This window comes from Dasypus novemcinctus, chromosome 14, assembly GCF_030445035.2.
Source record: "Dasypus novemcinctus isolate mDasNov1 chromosome 14, mDasNov1.1.hap2, whole genome shotgun sequence".
Taxonomy (NCBI): Eukaryota; Metazoa; Chordata; class Mammalia; order Cingulata; family Dasypodidae; genus Dasypus; species Dasypus novemcinctus.
Genome location: NC_080686.1, coordinates 72,720,246 through 72,742,881, shown reverse-complemented (window position 1 = coordinate 72,742,881; position 22,636 = coordinate 72,720,246). Strand labels below are relative to the sequence as shown.

Genomic DNA, 22,636 nt, shown 5'->3' with positions numbered 1-22,636 from the left:
GTATGTAGGGGATGCAACCAAAAGATTGTTTCAATGTTCAGTTCAAAGAAGAACTTGTGGGAGGAGTATGGTATGGAGCCAATTTACTAATGGGCTCTCTTACACTAGATGATAAATTCTTTGAGGTATAATGGAAGGCACATAAAGATGAATAATAGTCCTAACCCTCAGAGTTTATAACACAATACAAAGAAATATTCAAATAACTGTAGTACAAGTTGGAACATTAAAAACTTATAAGATATTATAGGAATTAAAAAGGAATAAACTATATCCAAACAATCAGGAAAGGCTGCTTACTTCTTTGTATTCTCCTCAGTTAGCACAAAGATTTGCACATACAAAATACTTATGCTATATTAATTGCTGACTTTCTCAACAAATCTGTTCAAAGTAGTTAGGATAAAATCCCATTTACTCCAAAGCCAAACAAACTTCAAACTCATTCATGAGATATTTATTAAAATAACACATTTAGGGAAAAAAATCAATACAATGTATACATCATTACCGAAAACTGTATACCATCATACAAAAAAGGATTTTATTTGGGGAAACTGATTTCTAATTTATGGCAAGTTTCACTTCCAGAAATAAAACCATAGAACAACACGATCTAATTCAATCTTAAAGGCTGGCATGCTGAGCAAGGAATGTTCTTATTCTTTGTAGGAGTTCCTTCTTTACACTGTCAGGTACCAGAGCTGAAATATAAAAATAGAAGAGTAAGGAAGATTCCAATTATACATGCCAATTTGAGATTTGACATTTTATTTGGGATTGCCAATAAAAGTCTTTCATAAATAACCCTCTTGCTTCAATAAAAAGTAGGTAAAGGAATCTGAAAAAATAAAGTGCATATAATAATACATTATTTTAATCAAGTATCCAATACCTAAATACAGTGCACTCTGATGATAAAAAAGCATGGGAAAATTCTTTAAACTAGGAGTAGCAAAGGACTTTATAAACGGAGGTTTTAACAGATTGGTAAATTTGATGCAATCGCAATTTAAGCTTAGTGAAAATTACCATACACCAAGTCAAAAAAACAAAAACTAGAGAAATGCTCTTAGAGAAAAGGGCTGACCTCATCACTGTACAGTTTAATATACTGTTTTGCTGAGACTGAGGGAAAACAGGCACTCTCATATTAACTGGAAGAAATGTAAACTAGCTCCATTTTTGGAAGGTAATTTGGCAATATTTTATTGAAATTACGAATGCACATACTCTCTGACCCAGAAAAGATGCTCAACAAACTGTAACAGTTGCGATATCTGTTAAACATTTACTTTTAAAAATCTCAACCATGTGACTGTGTAATCTATTCAGAGTATTTAACTAAAAAAGAAAAAAAACTTATATTTTGAAATTTTAATTAACAACGAATGTCAATAAATAAACCCGCACTATTATTTCTCCATTCCTGGCTACAAATAAATAAAGACAAAAAGGAATTGATTAAAACATTTAATGTATTTTCTTATGTCCCAGGTGAATGGAAAACTTCAGATACAGTTCAATATTTCTATAAAGAATTAAAAAATTAGTGCACAAATCATAAGACAGATATTCCTCTTTATGAACTGGTTTAAGCCTACATAGAAATAAAGACTACGTAATTAGTTCAAGTTCTCTGGAAATCTGTTCAATATGTATATTAAAAATACATTTACTTTTAATCAAAAGGATGGTGACCAAGAACAGACCAGATGCCTTGGGGGTTAGGGGTACAGTGTGACTATAAAGAGATAACTTGAGAGAGTCCATTCAGGAGATAACCTGTACTCTATTCTGATTTTGGTGTAGTTATAGGAATCTATACATGTGTTAAAAGTCATAGAATGTACTAAAAAAAAGGCAATTTTACTGTATATTAATTTAAAAAATAAGTAAAACTTCTACTCTTGACAATAAAAAGTCGACTAAGAATACAAAAGAAGAGAGTTATTTACATTTCTTTCCTTTATTTGCCCTTTCTCTAGGAGGGTAGCTGCAAGAGACTGAAATGCATAAGATAGAAGTGTTGAAGGAGAAGCAGAAGATAATACCTAACCTGCATAACCAGTTCCTATATATGTTAACAGAGTAAGCATAATTTATTGAAGGGAAATTTTAAAAATTATTTTTAAACATGAATTCACAAGTATATCTGAGCTATGCTTCAAGAAAAAGTCCTATTTTTCAGCTGTGACGAGTGCCATTGCCACAGGTCTAAAAAGATGGCTGAAAAGGACAATGGAATTCCATAGCTTCTTCCCAGCAGATTCAGGGAATCAGTGTTTCTCTAGTAGCAATTTTCCAATTTATTTACTTTTTACCCTGCAATTGCAAGAAAACAACTTAGGGCCACCTATCTATCTGCTTCAACTTACCTATAAAAAAGAACTTTATAAAAATAAATGAAAACAATGTAGCTACATCTGAGGAAACAGCAGGATGTAGTTCATGACTTATTACTGAATATCATCAGTGTTAATATTTCCTTTCCTTTGACTTCTGTAAACAAAGCATTAAAAGGACAAATTAAGGAAGTGGTTGCATCCTGAGTCTTAAATATGGATAACCTGAACATGTCGTTATGGAGCTACCAAATTCTTAATTAGACATTCAAGAAGACAGAGCTTGGTTTACTTTAAATACGTAAAGAGATGGCAGAGCAATGGCTCAAGGGCTGGAGAAAAACTGAATTATTAAATATTCAAGCTGTTTGGAGGCAGGCGTATGTTAAAGTTAATAAATTCTACCTTCAGGTAATATGTGCCTCTACAGAACCCTTATTTTAAAAATTATCCATGTCAATAATATCATCTTACATGTTTTAAGGGTACAAAAACATTTTATACATATGTGCTACTCAATACCACGCTAGAGAGGCAAGTAGGTATTTACAACTCTTCCCACATGATGAAATACAAGTATCCAAATAATTTTGGAAGGGGTGTTTTCCTTGGGAAAAAAAAAAAAAAAGATAATATGAACCAGCAAGAGGGAGAAAAATCATGTCTTTAGCACATTTCCTTTTACACAATTTGTATTCCTTACCTCTGCCTTTTGGAGTGATTTCAGCCACCAAGTCATCAACAGTAACGTGTTCTAGTCCTTTTTCTTTAATTACCTCTTATGCAAAAGCAAAAAACAAATCATATCATTTAAAATCATTATCTGTAAGAAAGATTTTCATAGAGGAAGAGTTAAGATCATGTTTTTAGAGTGTATACTGGTCCTCTTAAATAAATAAATACATAAATGCTTCTCTTTTTCTTTTCTAATGAAAATTAGTTCAACCTTACAAACATATTTAGTATTCTCCAGATCAAAAAAAAAATCTGTCCATTTTTCAGCTAAATAACCTGCCACTTAAATAATTATAACACTTAGAATGAATGTGAATTATAATGTTCAAATCTAATGCTTATGAAAAGCTGGAAACTCTTATACTGGGGCAGATCTTTTTTCTTTTTTCACTAAAAACTCACTAGCTCTTAACTAAGTAGAGCGACAAGAAGCTATTATTTGAATCTAAAAATGTAGAATAACACCTTTGTCACTCCTCTTCTCTAGGCTCGGTCAAAAGACCTAGAAGAAGAAAAGGAATTAACACTTACTGGACCCATATTATGCTAGGTATTTTAGATCATTTCATCTTCCTAATAATCTAATGGACTAGGTATTTTCCCCACTTCACAGGTAAGGAAACTGAGGCTTAAAGATTAAATAACTTATTCAAAGTAAGTTGAAATCCAGCTCTAGTCCTTTATTTGTTAAGGTCAGCAGGACTCCAAAACTTTTTAGAATGTATTCACTGCATTACCATATTATCTTCTTGCAGTCACTGTTCTTAGCAGTCTCTAGTAACATTCTTTGTAGAATTCATTACAATACAATGGGATTTCATTAAAAATGTCACAATTCCATTTTACCAAAAGCTGAAAGTTAGGAGGCTCATCTTAGAGACATATATAACCTATCAAGTGGTATCATTACCAATATCTAACGATTTAAAAAGCTTCCATTTTACATTTTAAAAATGCAATTCTCTAAGAGCTTTTAAAAATGAATTTTTTTTAAAAGAGCACTGTTCAGAAACAGGAGGGATATAATTACTCTAAAGTCTGCCAACCTTAAAGTGCTCAATTTGTTATTTAAAACATGTTAAGAATATTAATATTTCACTTTGAGTAAGTACACTGAAAAACATGGGATCCCCTATTTTGATGCCAGAGGAAATCATAAGCAAGTACTCTTGCCTCATTTGCTTTAAGAGAAACAGAGACATAATTAACGAATAATTAGGAATTAGGTCTATATATATCACCGAGAAAAGAGAAACCACTATTACAAAACTCAATTTCTTATGTGTTTAATATTAAGCTAGAATACTCAGTAGAACTTAAAATACTGTTTTTTTTCCCTAGTGAACCCCAAACCAACACAGTTCAGAGTAACAGAATTAGGTTATCTTCTAAATTAAACTGATTACCTTTACAGTGTGCCTTCAATTGATCCTTCCAGCCACATTCAATTAATTTAGCTCTCAGCAACTCTTTGAGGCTGTTGAAAAAGTATTTTCAAATTAAACTGCAACAATATACAATCTCTTAGACAGGAATGTCTGAAGCAAAGGTTTCAACTGTTTAAAAATTTCCTGCCTTCCAGTCACTCAACTTTAATTTAAAGGTGGTCTTATCTTTGGTTCTATCACTAAATAGTTCTTTGATCTTATGCAAGTTATTCAAACATTGGGCCTCATTTTCAGCCATCAGTAAAATTAAATGAAATGGATGAGGTAACAATACTTCTCAAATGCTTTACCTGTTCTTTGGTCTTCCTACCTACTTTCTATTGTCTTCTACTAACAGAAATATATAATCATGATTCTCATAAACCATCTAAAGGCTTTTAGCTAAGCTTGGAACAGCTGCCCCACTGAAATCTTCAAATTCCACATGCATTCTCTGACCACATTCTTACCCTTTTAGCTCTTTACTTCCCCATTATATTTCTCTCTAACCTCCTAGACTCCCCTTTTCCTTTATCCCAGCCTATTTGACCCTTCCAAGTTATACTTGCCTATATGGTATTTCATGGATTTAAGAACCCCTTCCCCCACAATTCAGTAACTGCCATGCCTATCATAACTTAATTGGCAGTGTTTTTCTGCTCCCCCTCCCCCAGTGGTAAATAAAATAATGGTGTATGTTATAACCAATGACATCATGGATGTAATCAAATATTTCCTTAGTATTCTGCCATATCCATCCCAAGAAATTCTCAATCTTAAATAATCTAATTTCTTTGCTTAAACATGTCATGTCCCAAACCAAACCTGTTCTCTTTCCTGCAAATCTACTTCTGTATCAATATTCTTACGCATCCACTAAATGACATTTCCATCTTGATACTTAATTTGGTCTTTTGACTTTAATATGGCCCAAATTCACCTCTTAGTTGCCTCCCACTTCAATCTGCTCTCATTCTCAGAATGGGGTTCCTCAGGCTAGAAACCTTGGCAGCATCCTTGACATTGCTCTTTTGTTAACATTATATATTCAATCCATCAGTAAATCCTACTGGCTCCAGGTTTAAAATATATTATCTAGAATCCAAATGTTTTTCACCACCCGTGCCATTACTATCTTAGTTCAATTTACCATCTTCTCCTACCTGGACTGTTGCAACGGATTTCTAACTTGTCCTCCTGCTTATGATCCTATATACTCCATTTTCCTGTCACTTCTCAAAACCTTCCACTGGCTTCCCAATTTACTCAGAATAAAATTCCAAGTCTTTACTATACTGAAAGATCCTACATGTCTGTCCCTTCCTCGGCTACCCCTCTAACTTTATCACCTGTCTTTCTCATCTAATTTACTCAGTCTCAAGCTTCCACATATTCTTTAAAAGTGCCAGGCAAAGTTCTATCTCAGGATCAAAATAACACACCCATTCTCCACTTTATTTTTATTCCTAGCACTTATCTGACATGTTACAAATGTATTTATTTTGTCTTCCTGTTACAATGTAAGATACATGAAAGCACAGACTCCATTTTGTTCATTACTGAACCTCCAGCAGCTTGAGAAGACACAGCATATGGTAGAAAGTCTGTAACTACGAGATGTGTGAACTGAAAACAACAAATAATACCCTAAACTAATTACTGGCAATACTATTCTCACAGTTACCCAAGGCATTCTTCTAGTTGCCTTCTTCTTCCTCATTCCTCATATTGAAGGCTGCTGATTCTATATTTGAGGAAAAAAAATTTTTCCATTTGTGCTGCTTTTGCTTATCTTTAACTTGATTTAACCTTTTAACTTATGTTTCCACCATCTTGCCCCTTCTCAATCTATCCTCCACACTGCCAGAATAAGATTCCTAAAATGCAAATGTGATCTAGTCATTCCCTTTGTTTAAATCTTTTAACAACTCCCACCACCCAAAGTCAGCAAGTTTTTGCAAACCCTGCCACCCATTTTCCTGTGCTTTCTTTGATGGAAAAAACACTCCACCACTCTCAGTGTACATAGATGAGTAGCATTATAGGGATGGAAATGGACCAGGCAAGGTTGATGATAACTGGCCTATTACATAAGTGAAATTGCAGTCAAACTAGGTCCTTTGCTGAAACTACTGGTAAGAAGGTAGTATGAGCCAGAAGGATGCAAATTTTGAATTGCTGGTGGCCATCTCTGCCACCTTGTGGGTAGAACCTGCTTGAGAATAAAACCAACAAAGAGGAAAAGGATGCTGTGAGAGAAAAAGAAAGATATTCTTGGCAACAATTTTTGAGTGCCAGAACCTAGTTCTGCCAGAAGCATCTTACAGCCCTGGACTTTTCAGTTATATGAGCTTATACATTTCCATTGGTTAATCCATTTCTGAGCTCAGTTTCTGTTACTGTCAATAAAAGAATTCTGACTCATATAAAGTCCATACTCTCTTACATTGTATATATACAAAGATCTATGATCTGACTCTTGTCCACTGTTCCAGCTACACAGCCTTCACACAACCCTCTTTTTCATATTTTATGCAGTTTCCCAGAACATTGTCATGTTCTACCAAACCTTTGTGACTTTATACATTTTGTTCTACTTGCCTAGAATAGAATGTCTTTTCCCCTTTATTGATCTGGAAAACTGCTAATCCTTCTGCCTCAGTTAAGGTACTTCTTTTACAATTCTGATACCTTTCCAAGATACCCTTATATCACTGGTAGATTTGAAAGATTCCTCTTGTCCTTTACACACACTTTTACTATACTATTACATCAATTCCCTCTCCTCTCCTTTGTACTTTCAAACCTGTTCATTCTCCAAATATTTGGCCAGTTATTTGCCAGGCACAGCATTAAATGCTGGGTATACAATGGTGTTTATGCTCCCAAAGAAATTTATATTCTATTGGAGGATATAAATTGGCAACGTAGGTGGTTACAATACAATGTGATCAAATCCTAAAATAGAACAGGTATTTGGGACTTGATAGATTTCCTAGAAAAGGTGATATCTAAATTAAGATCTGAAAGATGCACTGGAGTTAGCTAATGATGATGGTAAGGAGGAAGACTTTCAAAGAACAGGAAGAGCACACGCTACTCTGAGGCTCAAAGAGCTTGGTAACTGAAACTGGTTCTGTCATGCTGTCTCTCTGTTAAAACCAAGGGAACATTCTGTGTTCAGTTATAGTTATTTGGGTATGTATTTTTCATCTCTATTAGATTATATATTCTCTCAAGAGTCACTTCTTGCTCATCTTTCTACATTACTCCCTCCCCTCTTAAGTCTTACAATATTGTACAGACTTATATTATCTTTTTATAGATGTTATAAATGGAAGATTTTGATAATCGAAATTTTCTGTAGTGCTTTATACTGACATCATTTTCTTTCCTTGACATTTATATTCTTACAATGATACTATAATTTAAAGATATTAAATTAAATGTAATTTATTAACACAATCTACTACTTACCGTTCTCTTTCTCCAGTTTCTATTAACTTTTGGTTAATCGCTGCTCTCATCTGCGCATCTTTGTTCATCTTGCTAACCTGGACATCAACATTTATTTTCAGATATAAAACAGTTACATCGAATTTTCTGTTGAATACTTTAGGCAATCATCCTACTTTAATATTCTATCAATTGAAGGGGCTGCTAAATTTCATCAATATTTGTAAACAATATCATTACTCTTAATATTATGTATCACATTCCAAACAGTCATTCTGATGAACTCACTTTATAACTTTCACCCCCATAATCCCTTTATTAATGAGTCTTTGGATATTGATAATGGTAACATTCATTAAGCATTTATGTCTGGTACTAACTTAAGCACTGCGTTTTTACTTCATTTAATTCCCAGAATGACATGTCATTAACATAATTTGTATTTTACAGATGAGAAAACTGAGGCACAAGCTAGAAAGTGGTGAAGGCAGAATTTGAAATCAGAGACTGTGAACCCAGAAGCCCCAAACACTTTATTTGTACTGACAATGGATCATGTATGCACCTTAACTATATTCAAAATTTTGGGGAAGACATCCAACCTAAAATTAAAGAAAAGATTAATCACTCTTGGTGAAAAATGAAATTCCCAGAAAAGGCTCTGTGTGTTTCACTCTTCACACTATGATGTACCCACATTTACAACTGCTGAACTAGTTGTAAATAAAAATAAATGTACACGTGAATACTTTTACTCTTTATTAAAGTTTGTTGTTGTGAAATAGGGAAAACAAATTGCAAAACTAATTGCCAACTTTTTCAATAAAAAGCGAAAACAAAACCAGACAAAAAAAAAATGTGTAGAAAGGAAGGCTAGGTTCCAAGGCATACGAGACATTTAGAAGTTTTAAAAAAAGTTACAATAAGCTATTATTTCCCCACTCAGTCCGTCACTAACTTGAGACTACTCATGTTTTACCTCCCTCGCTCATATGAAAACTAAAACTGGCAAGGAGTTTTCAAAGTTGGATTTTTTTTTTGCGGGGGGAGACAGAAAAAGAGTTGCTGAAAAAGGACTAGGAAACGTCTGCTTCTGTAGAGCTAACATTTTCAAAACAAGTTCTTGTCAGTACCCTTCCTAGAACACTGAACTTGATCTCGCCTTCGTCTCCAAATTACGGATAGTGACCTTGGACAAGTCACTTCATTCCTAAAGGCCTCAGTTTTCCCACTGGTAAAACGAGCGCGCTCGGGGATCCCTCCCACTTCAGACATTCTTTGGGAAAATAGAATGGGGCGGAGACAGCAGGAGGCGGGAGGGGAGGAGCCAGAAAACAAAGCGAGGACTGGCTTCAGGCCAACTCCGGTAGCACTCCCAGCCGGAGAACCCTACAGGCCCGCGAGTGCGGGTCGGGAAGCTAACGAAAGACAGCACATCGAAAGGAGCCTGGGCTGGGCCCGGGTCCCGGCCCTAAGGACCACGGGCATAGCTCACCACCATCACCGCGGGCGAGGGCCGTCCCTTCCCAGCGACGAAATGACCCTTGCGCTGACGACCGTTACCTACCACACTCTTCGGCTGCCCGGACTTAGACCCTCAGTAGCTCGGGCACCTAAGCACACAGAAAGCTAGCACACGCATTTCCGGGGCGGGGCTTCGCCTCCCTACCTATAATGTAAGAATTTAACCAGCGCGGGCCACCTCCTGGTCGCTCAGCCCTCCGGGTAAGAGAGTCCAGCCTCGGCTGTCGCGGGGACGCGAAGTATACGGAAAACTACATAACCCGTCATGCAACAGGAACAGCTTTCTCATGGGCACTACATTTCCCAGAAGGCATACTGCACCCGCAATGTTGTCTGGGATGGGAATCTCGCCACTTCCCCGCCTTCGTGCGACGAGTGTAGCGCGCACCTTTCAACAGGATCTTTATTCTCACGCTAGGACCGCGGGCTGGCGATGGAGGTGGCGGCTAATTGCTCCTTGCGGGTGAAGAGACCATTGTTGGACCCCCGCTTCGAGGGTTACAAGCTCTCCCTCGAACCGCTGCCTTGTTACCAGCTGGAACTTGATGCAGGTGGGAAGCGGCGGCAACCCCTCACGCTCTGTCCTTTCCCCTTTCTGCTGCTATCGTCCCGGCCCTTCCCGCAATTTCTTCCTTCCCTGACCCGGAAAGTAAGGCTATCGTAGTCGAGCCCCTGGAGAAGGACGCTCATCCCCAGACCCCGTAGGAGCTGCTTTAACGCAGCCCTTTGTTAGCGGGACCCTGGGCCAGCCTTCCGCTGGGCCTCCTGGGCTCTTGTCCCGCACACGGGCACTGTTTGAGCTTCTGCCTCCCCTCGGTTCTCGGCCGGGTGCTTGCTGCGAGGAAAGCTCAGGACTGGCCTTCCGTCCAGGAACATCCACTGTTAACGTGTGCATTGAGGGACTGCACCTCCATCGAGAATCCCCAGTTCCATTTCCTTTCATGGTGATCCCTTTCTTAGAAGAGAAACCCCATTCCTATTCAGAGCAGGATCTGTCAGACTAAGGACTTCATTTTAGAGAATATCTTTAGGAAATTTTGAGAAAAACCTCATTTAGTATGTACATGTATACTACTTGTTTTGTTTATCAGTAACTAACCAGGATATACTTATCCTTGTCTTTACAGTGTAAAAAAAGGATAGCCTAGAGGTTTTCATTTTTAATACACACCCCTGGTGATTTTGATGCATGTGGTCAGTGGATCACACATTGCGAAGTACTGGTGTAGAATTAGTAGACAGTATCAACTAATCAATTCATTTATGCAGAAACATCTATGGATGGCATGTTTTGTGTTACACATTGATATTATCAAGATTTATAAGAAGACACAACCAGTAACATAAAAGCGCTATTTTCTACTTAAAGAAGAAGAGTTATGAAACAATGTAGAAGGGCGGCAATGGAGATATATACAAATTACAATGGTAGCATTTCAGAATCTTTACTAAACCAACCTGAGGAATCTGGGAATGCTTCCTGGAGCAGTTGATATCTAAACTGAGCTTTAAAAGATATGTCGGAGTTGACCAGGGTGAGAGAAAATGATTTTGATACTTCTTTTCACCGCTGTTCTTTCCTCACCTGTGTTTCTTCCGCTCTGGCCAACTCAGTAAATGGTATCACCTTGTATAGTTAGCTAATGCTGCGATGAAGAACCACCAAAATCTTAGTGGTTTAAACAATAAGTAGTTATCATCACTATCAAGACTACAGTCAGTTGGGTGATTTTCCTAGTCTTGACTGGTATTATGGGTTAAATGGTGTCCTCCAAAAAGTTATGTTGAAGTCCTAACCCTCAATGCCTCAGAACTGTTACTTGGTAACAGGATCATTGTAGATGGAGTTAATTAAAGTAAGGTGAAGTAATACTGGAGTGGGGTGGGCCCTTAATCCAGTATGACTAGTGTCCTTATAAGAAGGGGAGAGGAGACACAGATGCAGGAGAGAAGAAGGCTTTGGGAACGTGGAGACAGATTGAAGGTATGCTGACACAAGCTGAGGAATAGCAAGGATTGTCCATAATTATCAGAAGCCAGGAAGTGGCAAGCAAGAATTCTCCTGTATAGATTTGAAAGGGAGCATGGCCCTGCTGACACCTTGATTTTGGACTTCAAGCCTCCAGATAATAACTTTTTGTTGTTTTAAGCCATCCAGTTTGTGACACTCTGTTATGGCAGCCCTGGGAAACTAAGACAGCTGGATTCATGAATGCATCTTTGGTCAGTTAAGCTCGGATAGGTGCTTTGCTTATCTTGGCTGTACTTTCTCATACATTTGGTTGGCTTGCTATAAACTGGTTTAAGATGATCTCAGATAGTCTCTGCTCAGCTCTCCATTTGAGTGTTAGTTGTGGGCTTTTCATATATACTTTTTATAATGTTGAGGAAGTGTCTTTCTATTCCTCGTGTTCCAAGTGTTTCTATTATAAAGGAGTGCTGGATTTTGTCAAGTCCTTTTCTGCATCAATTGAGATAATCATGCGTTATTTTCCTCCCTTCATTCTGTTAATGTAGCATATTACATTAATTGATTTTCTTACGTTGAACCATCCTTACGTACCTGGGATAAATCCCTCTTGATCATTCTTTTAAAGTACTGTTGGATTCAATTTGCTAGTATTTTGTTGAGGGCTTTTGCAACTCTATTCATAAAAGAGATTGGTCTGTACTTTTATTTTTTTGTGGTATCTGTATCTGGCTTTGGTATGAGGGTGATGTTGGCCTTGTAGAATGAATTAGGGGGTGTTCTCTTAAATTTCTTGGCATTTTGAGCAGAATTGTAGTTATGTCTTCTTGGAAGGTTTTTGGTAGAATTCCCCTGTGAAGACATCTGTTCCTGGGCTTCTCTTTGTTGGGAGATTTTTCATGACTAATTCAATGTCTTTACTAGTAATTGGTTTGTTGAGATCTGCTATTTCTTCTTGAGTCAATGTAGATAATTTCTGTTTCTAAGAATGTCCATTTCATCTAGTTTATTTAATTTATTGGCGTATTGTTCATAGTATCAGTATTAATGAGCCAAAGGGGTACTGATGCAAAATACCAGGAATTGGTTGGTTTTTATAAAGGGTATTTATTTGGGGTAGGAGCTTACAGATACCAGGCCATTAAAGCGTAAGTTACTTCCCTTACCAAAGTCTATTTCCTTGTGTTGGAGCAAGATGGCTGCTGACATCTGTGAGGGTTCAGGCTTCCTGGGTTCTTCCCTTCCTCAGGCTTCTTTTTCCTGGACTCAGGTTTTCTCTCTTCCTGGGGCTTGCTTCTGTTTCCTTGTGAGCATACTTCCTGGGGCTCCAGCTGAAGGCTTCAGCACCAGACTCCAGCATCAAAACTCCAACATCAAAAACCCTTAACTCTGTCCTTGCCATGCCTTTTATCTGTGAGTCCCCGCCCATCAAATGATGAGGACTCAACGCCCTACTGGCACAAGAGGTTTACATAATTACTTAATCAAGTAAGCCTATGAATCCAATATAATCTAATATACCCAGAGGAAGAGATCAGTTTACAATCGTAATCCAATTTTTCTTTTTGGAATTCATCAATAATATCAAACTGCTACAGTATCCTTTTACAATCCTTTCTATTTCAGCAGGGTCAGTAGTAATGCTACCTTTTCATTTCTTGTTTTCATAATTTATATCCTCTCTATGTCAGTGTAGCTAAAGTTTTGTCAATTTTATTGATCTTTTACATGGAGCAACTTTTTATTTTCATACTTTTTTTTCCTATTTCATTTATCTCTGCTCTAATCTTTATTTTCTGCTTGCTTTGGGTAGTTTGCTCTTTTTCTAGTTCTTCCACTTTTGAGAGTACGTCTTTTATTTGAAGTCTTTCATCTTTGTCTTTTTTTTTTTTTTTTTTTTTTTTGAGGTAACAGAGCCAGAATTGAACCCAGGACCTTGTATGTGGTCACTTGAGCGACATCCACTCCCTTTCTTCTTTTTTAATGTAAGCATTTAGACCTATAAATTTCCCTGACTGACTGCATTTGCTGAATCTCATGAGTTTTGGTGTGATATATTGTCATTTTCATTCACCTGAATATGTTTCCTAATTTCACTTCTGATATTCTCTTTAACTCATTGGTTGTTTAAAAGTACGTCGTTTAATTTCCATACATTTGTGAGTTTTCCGTTTCTTCTTCTGTTAATATCTGGCTTCATTCTGTTGTGGTCAAAGAATATACATTGTATGTTTTGAACTTACTGAAACTTGTTTTGTCATCCAACATATAGTTTTTCATGGAGAATGATAATGTGCACTTGAGAAGAATTTCTGTTCTGTTTTTGGTGGGTGAAGTGTTCTATTTATGTCTAATAGGTCTAGTTGGTAGCATTCAAGTCTTATACTTCCTTATTTATTTTCTGACTAGATCTTCTATCCGTTATTGAGAGAGGTGTGTTAAAGTCTCCTAGTATTAATGTAGAACTGTCAATTCCTCACTTCAAATCTGTCAGTATTTGCTTCATATATTTTGGGGCTATACTCTTAGGTGTATATAGATTTATAACTGTTACATATTCCTGTTGAATTATCCCCTTTGTCAGTATATAACGGCCATCTTTGTCCCTCATATTTGTTTTTTATTTGAAGCGTATTTTATCTGATATTAGCAGGGTCACCCCAGTCCTCTTTTGGTTATTACTCCACTGTGGTTTATTTTTTGTCCCATCCTTTTGTCCTCAGCCTACGTGGATCTTAGAATTTAAGGTGAGTCTCTTGCAGACAGCTTTATTTTGTCTTGTACCATATTAAGTGCCTTCTCATTTTTATCTGGATGTATATTCCATCAGTTTTCTTTATGGTTACCATGGTGTTAAAATTTAGCATCCTAAATATATAACAATTGTATTTGGTTTGATACCAATTTAACTTCAAAGGCATGTACATTTTCTTTTCCTATATCTCTGTCCCCCGCCACTTATTTTTGTACATTGTATGTCCAAAAACATAAATTTATCATTATATTCTATGCATTTTAAGGTGTAGGAAGTAAGAAGTGGAGTTATGTCCCAAACAGTACAATACAATAATACTGGCATTTGTGATTACCCAAATGGTTACCTTTACCACCAGTCTTTATTTATGCCACTTTGAAACACAGTCTACTGTCCTTTCCTTTTAGTCTGATGAACTACCTTCAGCATTGCTTGTAGGGCAGATCTGGTGATGAGCTTCCTCAGCTTTTGTTTATTTGAGAATGTCATCTCTCTCTCATTTTTGAAAGAGTCTTGCAAGGTATAAAATTCTTATCTGGCAGTTTTTTTCCTTCAGCACTTTTAAGTATTTCAACCCACTTCCTTTTTGCCTTCATGGTTTCTGATGAGAAATCAGCATTCAGTCTAATTGGGACTCCCTTGTACAACAAGTTGCTTTTCTCTTGCAGCTTTCAGAACTCTCTCCTTGTCCTTTGCATTCGATGCTTTGATCAATCTACATATTTTTCTTCATGTTTATCCTGTTTTGTCTTTTCTAGGCTTCTTAGATGTGCATATTCATATCTTTTGATAGGTTTGTGAAGTTCTGTCATGATTTCATTGAATATTCTTTCTGCCTCCCTTTTTTTTTTTTGCCTTCTGCGACTCCCATAATGTGAATATAGGTGTGCCAGATGGTGTCTCAGAAATGCCCTTTTTTATTTGCTTTAATTTTATTTGCTTTTAATATTTTTTTTTCTTCCTCCTCCTCAGCCTGGCTCATTTCAAGTGTCTTGTCTTCAGTTTCACTGATTCTTTCTTATGTCAGCTCAGATATGCTCTTGTAACCTTCCTAGGTGATTTTCATTTCTGTCGTTGTGGTCTTCAATTCTAGTAGTTCTGTTTGAGTCCTTTTTAAAATCTGTCTCTTTTAGACTCCCATATTGTGCATTCATTGTTTTCCTGATATCCTTTAGGTCTTTCTCTGTGCTTTTCTTCATCTCTTTGAGCATTTTTAAGATCATTTTTTAAAGGTTTTGTTTAGTATGTCCATGTTCTTCATTGGTGTTTTCTGGATTTTTATCCTTTTTCTTTGGATGGGTCATTATCTCTTGTTTCTCTGTCTTGTACTCTTCTTGCACACTGTACATTTTAATATTTTAAAAGGTAAACTCTGGGGGAAGCAGATATGGCTCAAGTGGTTGGGTACCTACCTCCCACATGGGAGGTCCTGGGTTCAGTTTCCTGTGCCTCCTAAAGAAGGCTAAAACAAACAACCAGCAGACATTGAACAAAAACAGTGAGCAGACAATGAGGAAAAACAACAAGCAGATAACAAGAAAAAGCAATGAGAAGACAATGAGCAAAAAAATAAATAAACTCTGGGATTTATTCCTTGAGATACCTCTTTCTTGGTTTTGTAACTAGCTGGTTATAAGACAGATTTTCTTGAGTTTCAGCCTCTTATTAGGAGGGTCTTCCTAAGATGAGTGCAGTGTGTAGGATTTTCCTGTCTTTGGGCCTCTGTCTTGTCCTGGGCTTTTGCTTTTTAGTTATTCTGGAGTTCCCCTGATTATAGGAGTTTTGTTGTCAGGAGACAGGCATTCCTTTCCTGGATATTGAAGCAGGTAGTCCTTGTACCAGATTGTATACTTTCATATTTTTTTACACTCCTTTGTTGTCTCAATCTGCTTTTGCCTGGAGGACACAACAGAGAGGACTTTTCCAAGTTAGTCAGACATCCCTCTCCCAGATATTCAAGCAGGTAAGTCCTTGTACCAGATTATATACCTTCATATTTTTAACACTCCTTTGTTGTCTCAGTCTGCTTTTGCCTGAAGGACACAATGGAGAGGACTTTTCCAAGTTAGTCTTTTCCAGCCAAAATAGGGCCAGAGACCTATGAAAGGGGCACAGACTGGCTCCAAAATGCCTTGAGCAGGATATTAGCAAAGGCACCAAAAGCTTCTCTGTTGGCAACCCAAAGGTGAGCTTTCCTGGCCTGCCTGGCAAATGCATCCCCAAGGAAGTGCAGCATCTCTCAGTCTCCATTGCCACCACCCCTGTCTGGTATGTGTTGAAAAATGGTTGCCACGCCAGGGCACTTTGAAACAATGGCTGCCACTGTCATTATTTGAAGTAGGCTGAAAGAGTGGCTGCTGCTGCCTTCATCTGGGATGGTTTGAAACATTGGTTGCCCTCAGAACTGGGCCTCTAGCGATTGAAATTCACTAAGCAAAAGCTGTTAGTGATCAGCTGGCTCCACCCCTCTTCTTTGGGAAGAGGATTTTTATGTCCCTTTATGTCACCAGTGACTAGCCAGTGGCTGGACTCCTGGCCATGTGCCATGAGAACGGGGGAAATAGCACCGGTAGCCGTTATGCAGAGAGAGTAGTTTACTGTTCTTTACTGTAATTTATCATCCTCTTCCTCCTGCTCTTCCCTGGATGATGTACCATGCCCTTCTGGCCTGTGGAGTTTCAAAATATTTGTTTCAGACAGTTTTACCTGTTTAATTATTGTTTTAGTGGAAGAACTGAGTCCTGGAGCTCCCTACTCCACCATCTTCCCACAATCCTCTGCCTTCTCCAAATATTTTTAAGCTTTCTTACTAATTATATAAATGTCATTGGATCTCTTGATAAATTGACCCCTTTATCTTGATGCAGTGACCTTTTATATCCTTTTTATTCTTTGTTCTGAAATCTATTGTCTGATCTTGAGTCACTGTAGCTTGTTAAAATTAATGTTATGGTATGTATTTTTTCTAGTGTTTTAATCTATTTGTGTCTTTGTATTTAATGTGCCTTTCTTATATGCACCATGTAGTCGGGTCTTGGTTTTTTTTTTTTGTTTTTTTTTTAAGATTTATTTTTATTTATTTAATTCCCCTCCCCTCCCCCGGTTGTCTGTTTTCTGTGTCTTTTTGCTGCGTCTTGTTTCTTTGTCCGCTTCTGTTGTCGTCAGCGGCACGGGAAGTGTGGGCGGCGCCATTCCTCGGCAGGCTGCTCCCTCCTTCGCGCTGGGCGGCTCTCCTTATGGGTGCACTCCTTGTGCGTGGGGCTCCCCTACGCGGGGGACACCCCTGTGTGGCACGGCACTCCTGGCGCGCATCAGCACTGCGCATGGGCCAGCTGCACACGGGTCAAGCAGGCCCGGGGCTTGAACCGCGGACCTCCCATGTGGTAGACGGACGCCCTAACCACTGGGCCAAAGTCCGTTTCCTGGGTCTTGGTTTTTTATCCAATTGAACAATCTCTGTTTTTTAAATTGGAGTGTTTAGACTGTTTTTATTAAATGTGGTTATTATTCTGGTTAAGTTTGAGTCTGTTACCTTGCTGTTGGTATTACTTTGTCCCATCTAGTCTTTGTTCCCTTTCCTCACTTTTCTGTATTCTTTTGGATTATTTTTTTTTTCTGATTCCATTTTTATCGTCTTTGTTGTCTTTTTAGCTATAGTTCTTTTGTTATTTTAGTGGTGGCTTTAGGGCTTGTAGTATGCCCTATAACTTTCTACAGAACAAATTTAGGAGATATTATACTAAACATACAGTATAAGACCTTTATAATAATATACTCTCATGTCCCCCCTCTTAGCCTTTATGCCTTTATAAGATGATCTTAAGCATGCATTTATGCTTACATGTTACTTTAAATATATAGGTACTTTTTTTTAAGTCAATTATCTTTCAAATAGACCACCCTTAGTATTGATCTTCATTCCTTTGTGTAGATCCAGATTTCTGTCTGATATACTTTTCCTTCTAATTAAAAAACTTCCAGTTTTTTTTATAGTGCAGATCTTCTCTGATACATTCTTTCAGCTTTGGTCTGTGTGAAAAGGTCTTTTTTTACCTTTGTGGGGTTTTTTTTTTTTTTTTTGGTTGTTGATTTTTAAATATATATTTATTATAGAAGTTGTGAGCTTACAAAACAATCATGAATAAGGTGTAGTATTCCTATATCTCACTGCCTCCACCAACATCTTGTATTGTTGTGGAACATTTGTTACAGACTGTGGAAGAATACTATCAGACTATTACCACTACCTATGGTCCAGAGCTGACATTTGGTACATTTTTCCATATACCTCCTATTATTAACACCATGTATTAGTGTTGAACATTGGTTAGAGTACTTGAGAGAACACTCTCATATTTGTACTGTTAACCCCAGTCAGGCTTCCACCTGGTTTCACTGTAGTTCACTGTGTTATGCTGTCCCATGCCTTGTAGAAACTATCCAAAGTGTACACTCAGTGGCTCTCACTTTCATTACAGAGTTGTGCAGTCATTGCCAGATAAAATTTTGAACATTTTCCCATACCTGTAGTATTGACCCTTGCCATTGACAATGATATAAGAATATTACAATTGCTATTAACTATAGTCCATAAGTTACATTAATTGTATTTTTCCCATGCATCACCATATTCTTACCACCTTGTAATAGTGATGTACGTTTGTTCTCACACATAGAACAACATTCTTGTATTTGTACCTATTAATCACAATCCTCAACCACTCAGGTTCACTTTGTTATTCAGTCTCTATATTATTCTCTAGCTTTCTTTCATTGACATTTATGTCCCTAAACACTTCAGCCACAATCCCATTTATAAACCAGCCATGTTAGTTATACTTACTATAATGTGTTACCATCAGTTCTATCCATTTTCACACTTTTACAGACAAGCTAATTAAAAAGTTTACATACATTAAGCATCATTCCCCTTCTCAGTCCTCATCCTATCTCCTAGTAACCTATACTCTAGGTTTTAACACCATGTGTTTATTCTTTGTATTTAGTTCATATTAGTGAGACCATGCAATATTTGACCTTTTGTGTCTGGCTTATTTGCTTAGTATAATGTTGCAAGGTTCATCCATGTTATCATTTGCGTCCCAATTTCATTTCTTCTTACAGCAGCATAGTACTGCATTGTATGCATATACTACATTTTGTTTATCTGTTCATCAGTTGATGGACACTTGGGTTGCTTCCATCTTCTGGCAATTGTGTATAATTCCGCTATGAACGTTGGTGTGCTATTGTGTGTTCGCATCACTGTTTTCACCAGATCATATGGCAGATCTATATTTAGTTTCTTGAGGAACTGCCAAACTCTTCCACAGAGGCTGCACCATTTTACACTCTTACCAACAGTAAAAGGGTGTTCCTATTTCTCCACATCCTCTCCAGCACTTATTGTTTTCTGTTTTTTAAAAAATAATGGCCATCTTGTGAGGTATGTGATATCTCTTTGTGTTTTGATTTGCATTTCTCTGACAGCTAGTGATACTGAACATTTTTTTCATATGCTTTTTCACCATTTGTAATTCCTCTTTGGAGAAATGTCTATTTAAGTCTTCTGCCCATTTTTAAATGGGATTGCTCACCCTTTCATTATTGAGTTGTGTGATCTTTTTATGGAAATAAACCCTTATTGGGTATGTGGTTTCCAAATATTTTTTCCAATTGAGTGGGCTGCCTTTTTACCTTCTTGACAAAGTCCTTTGAATTTCAAAAGTTTTTAAGTTTGAGGAGGTCTCATTTATCCATTTTCTCTTTCATTTTTTTGTGCTTTTGGTGTAAGGTCTAAGAAATTGCCACATACCAGCGGGTTTTGTAGATGCTTCCCTACATTTTCTTCTACGAGTTTTATGGTTCTAGCTTCTGTATTTAGATTTTTGATCCATTTTGAGTTAATTTTTGTATAAGGTGTGAGATAGGGGTCCTCTTTCTTTTGACTGTGGATATCTAGTTCTCCCACTACCATTTGTTGAATAGACTGTTCTGCCCCAGCTGAGCAGGCTTGACTGCCTTGTCAAAAGTCACTTGATCATAGATGTGAGGGTCTGTTTCTGAACCTCAGATATAACGTCTGTATATCTGTCTTTATTCCAGTACCATGCTATTTTTACCATTGTCAGTAGGTAATACGATTTACAGTATGGAAATGAGAGTCCTCCAACCTTATTCTTCATTTTATAGTGTATAAAAATACTTCTGATTTTTGCATTTTAATCTTGTATCCTGTCACCTGCTGAACTTATTAGCTCTAGTAACTTTGTTGTACATTTTTAGGACTTTCTAGATATAGGAGCATATCATTTGCAAACCAACATTTTTACGTCTTCTTTTCAGTTTGGACACCTTTTATTTTTCTTGCCTCACTGCTTTAGCTAGACTCTCTAGCACTATATTGAACAATAGCTATGACACTGGGCAACCTTGTCTTGTGCCCAATCTCAACGGAAAAGCGTTCCGTCTTTCATCATTGAGTTCATTTAACTGTTGGTTTTTTATAAATGCCCTTTATCATGTTGAGAAAGTTTCCTTCAATTCCTGTCTTTGATTATCAGGATAGGTGCTGTATTTTGTCACATGCCTTTTCTGTGTCAAGTGAAATGATCATGTGATTTTTTTTTCTTCTTTGGTTTATTAATGTGGTATATTACGCTGATTGAATTCCTTTTCTTGAACCATCTTTACATGACTTTTTCATCTTTACATGACTGGTATAAAACCCACTTGATCATGATGAGTAATTCTTTTAATGTTCTATTATATTCAATTAGCGAGTATTTTGTTAAGGATTTTTGCATCTATATTCATTAAGGATATGGGTCTGTAATTTTCTTTTTTTATAATATCTTTATCTGGCTTTGGTATTGGGTAGTATTGTCTTCATAGAATGAGTTTGGTAGTGTTCCATCCTGTCCAATTTTTTGGAAGAGTTTGAATAAGATTGGTATTAAGTTTTCTATGAATGCTTGGTAGAATTCAGCTGTAAAACGATTTGGTACAGAGCTTTTCAGTTTGGACAGTTGTTTGATGACTGTTTTTTTCAGTGTCTTTACTTTTTTTTTTCCATTTTTAAAAAATTTATTGAAGTATATCACTCATACATAAACATACATAAGCAATAAGTATATAGTAATAGTTGTGAGCTTAGAAAACAAGCATATATATAGCACCATACAGGACGCTCATACCTCACCCTGTCACCAGTACCTTGCATTGTTGTGTAATGTTTTAATGATTAAAGAGCACTGTCAGAATATTACTACTAATCAAAGTTTTTTTCCCCAACCCACCCCATTATTATTTTTATCTTTATATCATTTTTATATTAACATACATAAACAATAAGTGTGTAGTAAAAGTTGTGAACTTACAAAGCAAACATGCATAACATCATACAGGGGTCCCATACATCCACCCTCCATCAGCACCTTGCATTGTCTTGAGATATTTGTTTCAAATTATGAAAGAATATTGTCAAAATCTTACTACTAATTGTAGTCCTTATCTTACATTTGGTGTATTTTCCCCCAGCCCACCCTATTATTTTTTAAATATCTTTATGACAGAATTTGTAAACTTATAAAACAATCATGCACCTGTGCAGAATTCCCAAACAACACCCCTGTATCAACCCACCACACTGTTGTGGAACATTTGTTATAGGTTATAAGATAATATAATTGTTTACGACATCCAAAAGTACATGTGGTGCACATTTTCCATACTGCCCCATTATCAACACGGTACATCTTTGGTATAGATGCGAGACTATTACATTATTACTGGTAACCACAGTCCATAGGCCACTCAGTTGTATTTTTCCCATGCTTCTTCACATTCCCACCACACTGCAATAGTGATGTACATTTGCTCTAGCTAACAAAGGACACTTGCATCTGTACCATCAACCACAATTCTCATCCACCTTTGGGTTTACTGTGCCAGTTCCTAGATTATTCTCTAGCATTCTGTCAGTAGGCATTTCCATTTTCAGCCACATCCCCATTTATAAACTAGCTGTTACTCTGTGTTACCATCCACTCTATACATTTCCACATTTATACAGTAAAGCTAATTAAAATTTCTATATACATTAAACATCAGTAGTCCGTCTCAGTCCTCCTCTTATCTCCTTTAAGAATCTACCAATGACTGCCAGGTCCTGAAGATACTTTTCTACAATTTATTCTAGTTCTTATTTTTATTTTTATGTTTTTGATTCATTTTGAGTTAATTTTTGGATAAGGTGTGAGATAGGGGTCCTGTTTCCTTCTTTAAGCTATGGATATCCAGTTCTTTCAACACCATTTGTTACCATACCTGTGAGGTATGTTGACCATACCTGTGAGGATCTGTTTGTGAACCATTAGTTTGGTTCCATTGGTCTGTGTATCTGTCTTTATGCCAGTACCAGGCT

At 36.9% G+C, this 22,636-nt stretch overlaps 2 protein-coding genes across 4 annotated transcripts in view; one reads left to right on the top strand and one right to left on the bottom strand.

The window, feature by feature from the left end:
• Positions 1 to 435: 435 nt before the first annotated feature.
• ENY2 (ENY2 transcription and export complex 2 subunit) lies at positions 436 to 9,656 on the bottom strand. 3 transcript variants are annotated; one of them, XM_004457528.4, is made up of 5 exons: positions 9,633 to 9,656; positions 7,985 to 8,061; positions 4,487 to 4,557; positions 3,049 to 3,123; positions 436 to 704 (listed from the first exon to the last, which is right to left on the bottom strand). In XM_004457528.4, the coding sequence occupies exons 2-5, from the start codon at positions 8,050 to 8,052 to the stop codon at positions 628 to 630; spliced, it is 291 nt and encodes a 96-aa protein (XP_004457585.1). In that variant the 5' UTR covers positions 8,053 to 8,061; positions 9,633 to 9,656; the 3' UTR covers positions 436 to 627. The 3 variants fall into 3 exon arrangements, with proteins under 3 accessions (XP_004457585.1, XP_004457584.1, XP_004457583.1); XM_004457527.4 differs by lacking the exon at positions 9,633 to 9,656 and adding an exon at positions 9,531 to 9,623; XM_004457526.4 differs by lacking the exon at positions 9,633 to 9,656 and adding an exon at positions 9,459 to 9,601.
• Positions 9,657 to 9,804: 148 nt separating this feature from the next.
• Positions 9,805 to 22,636, top strand: part of NUDCD1 (NudC domain containing 1) — an 89,203-nt gene continuing 76,371 nt past the window's right edge. The window contains exon 1 of the mRNA XM_004457529.5: positions 9,805 to 10,038. Within this exon, the coding sequence (XP_004457586.2) occupies positions 9,921 to 10,038 (118 nt within the window). The 5' untranslated portion in view covers positions 9,805 to 9,920. The remainder of the gene's footprint in view (positions 10,039 to 22,636) is intronic.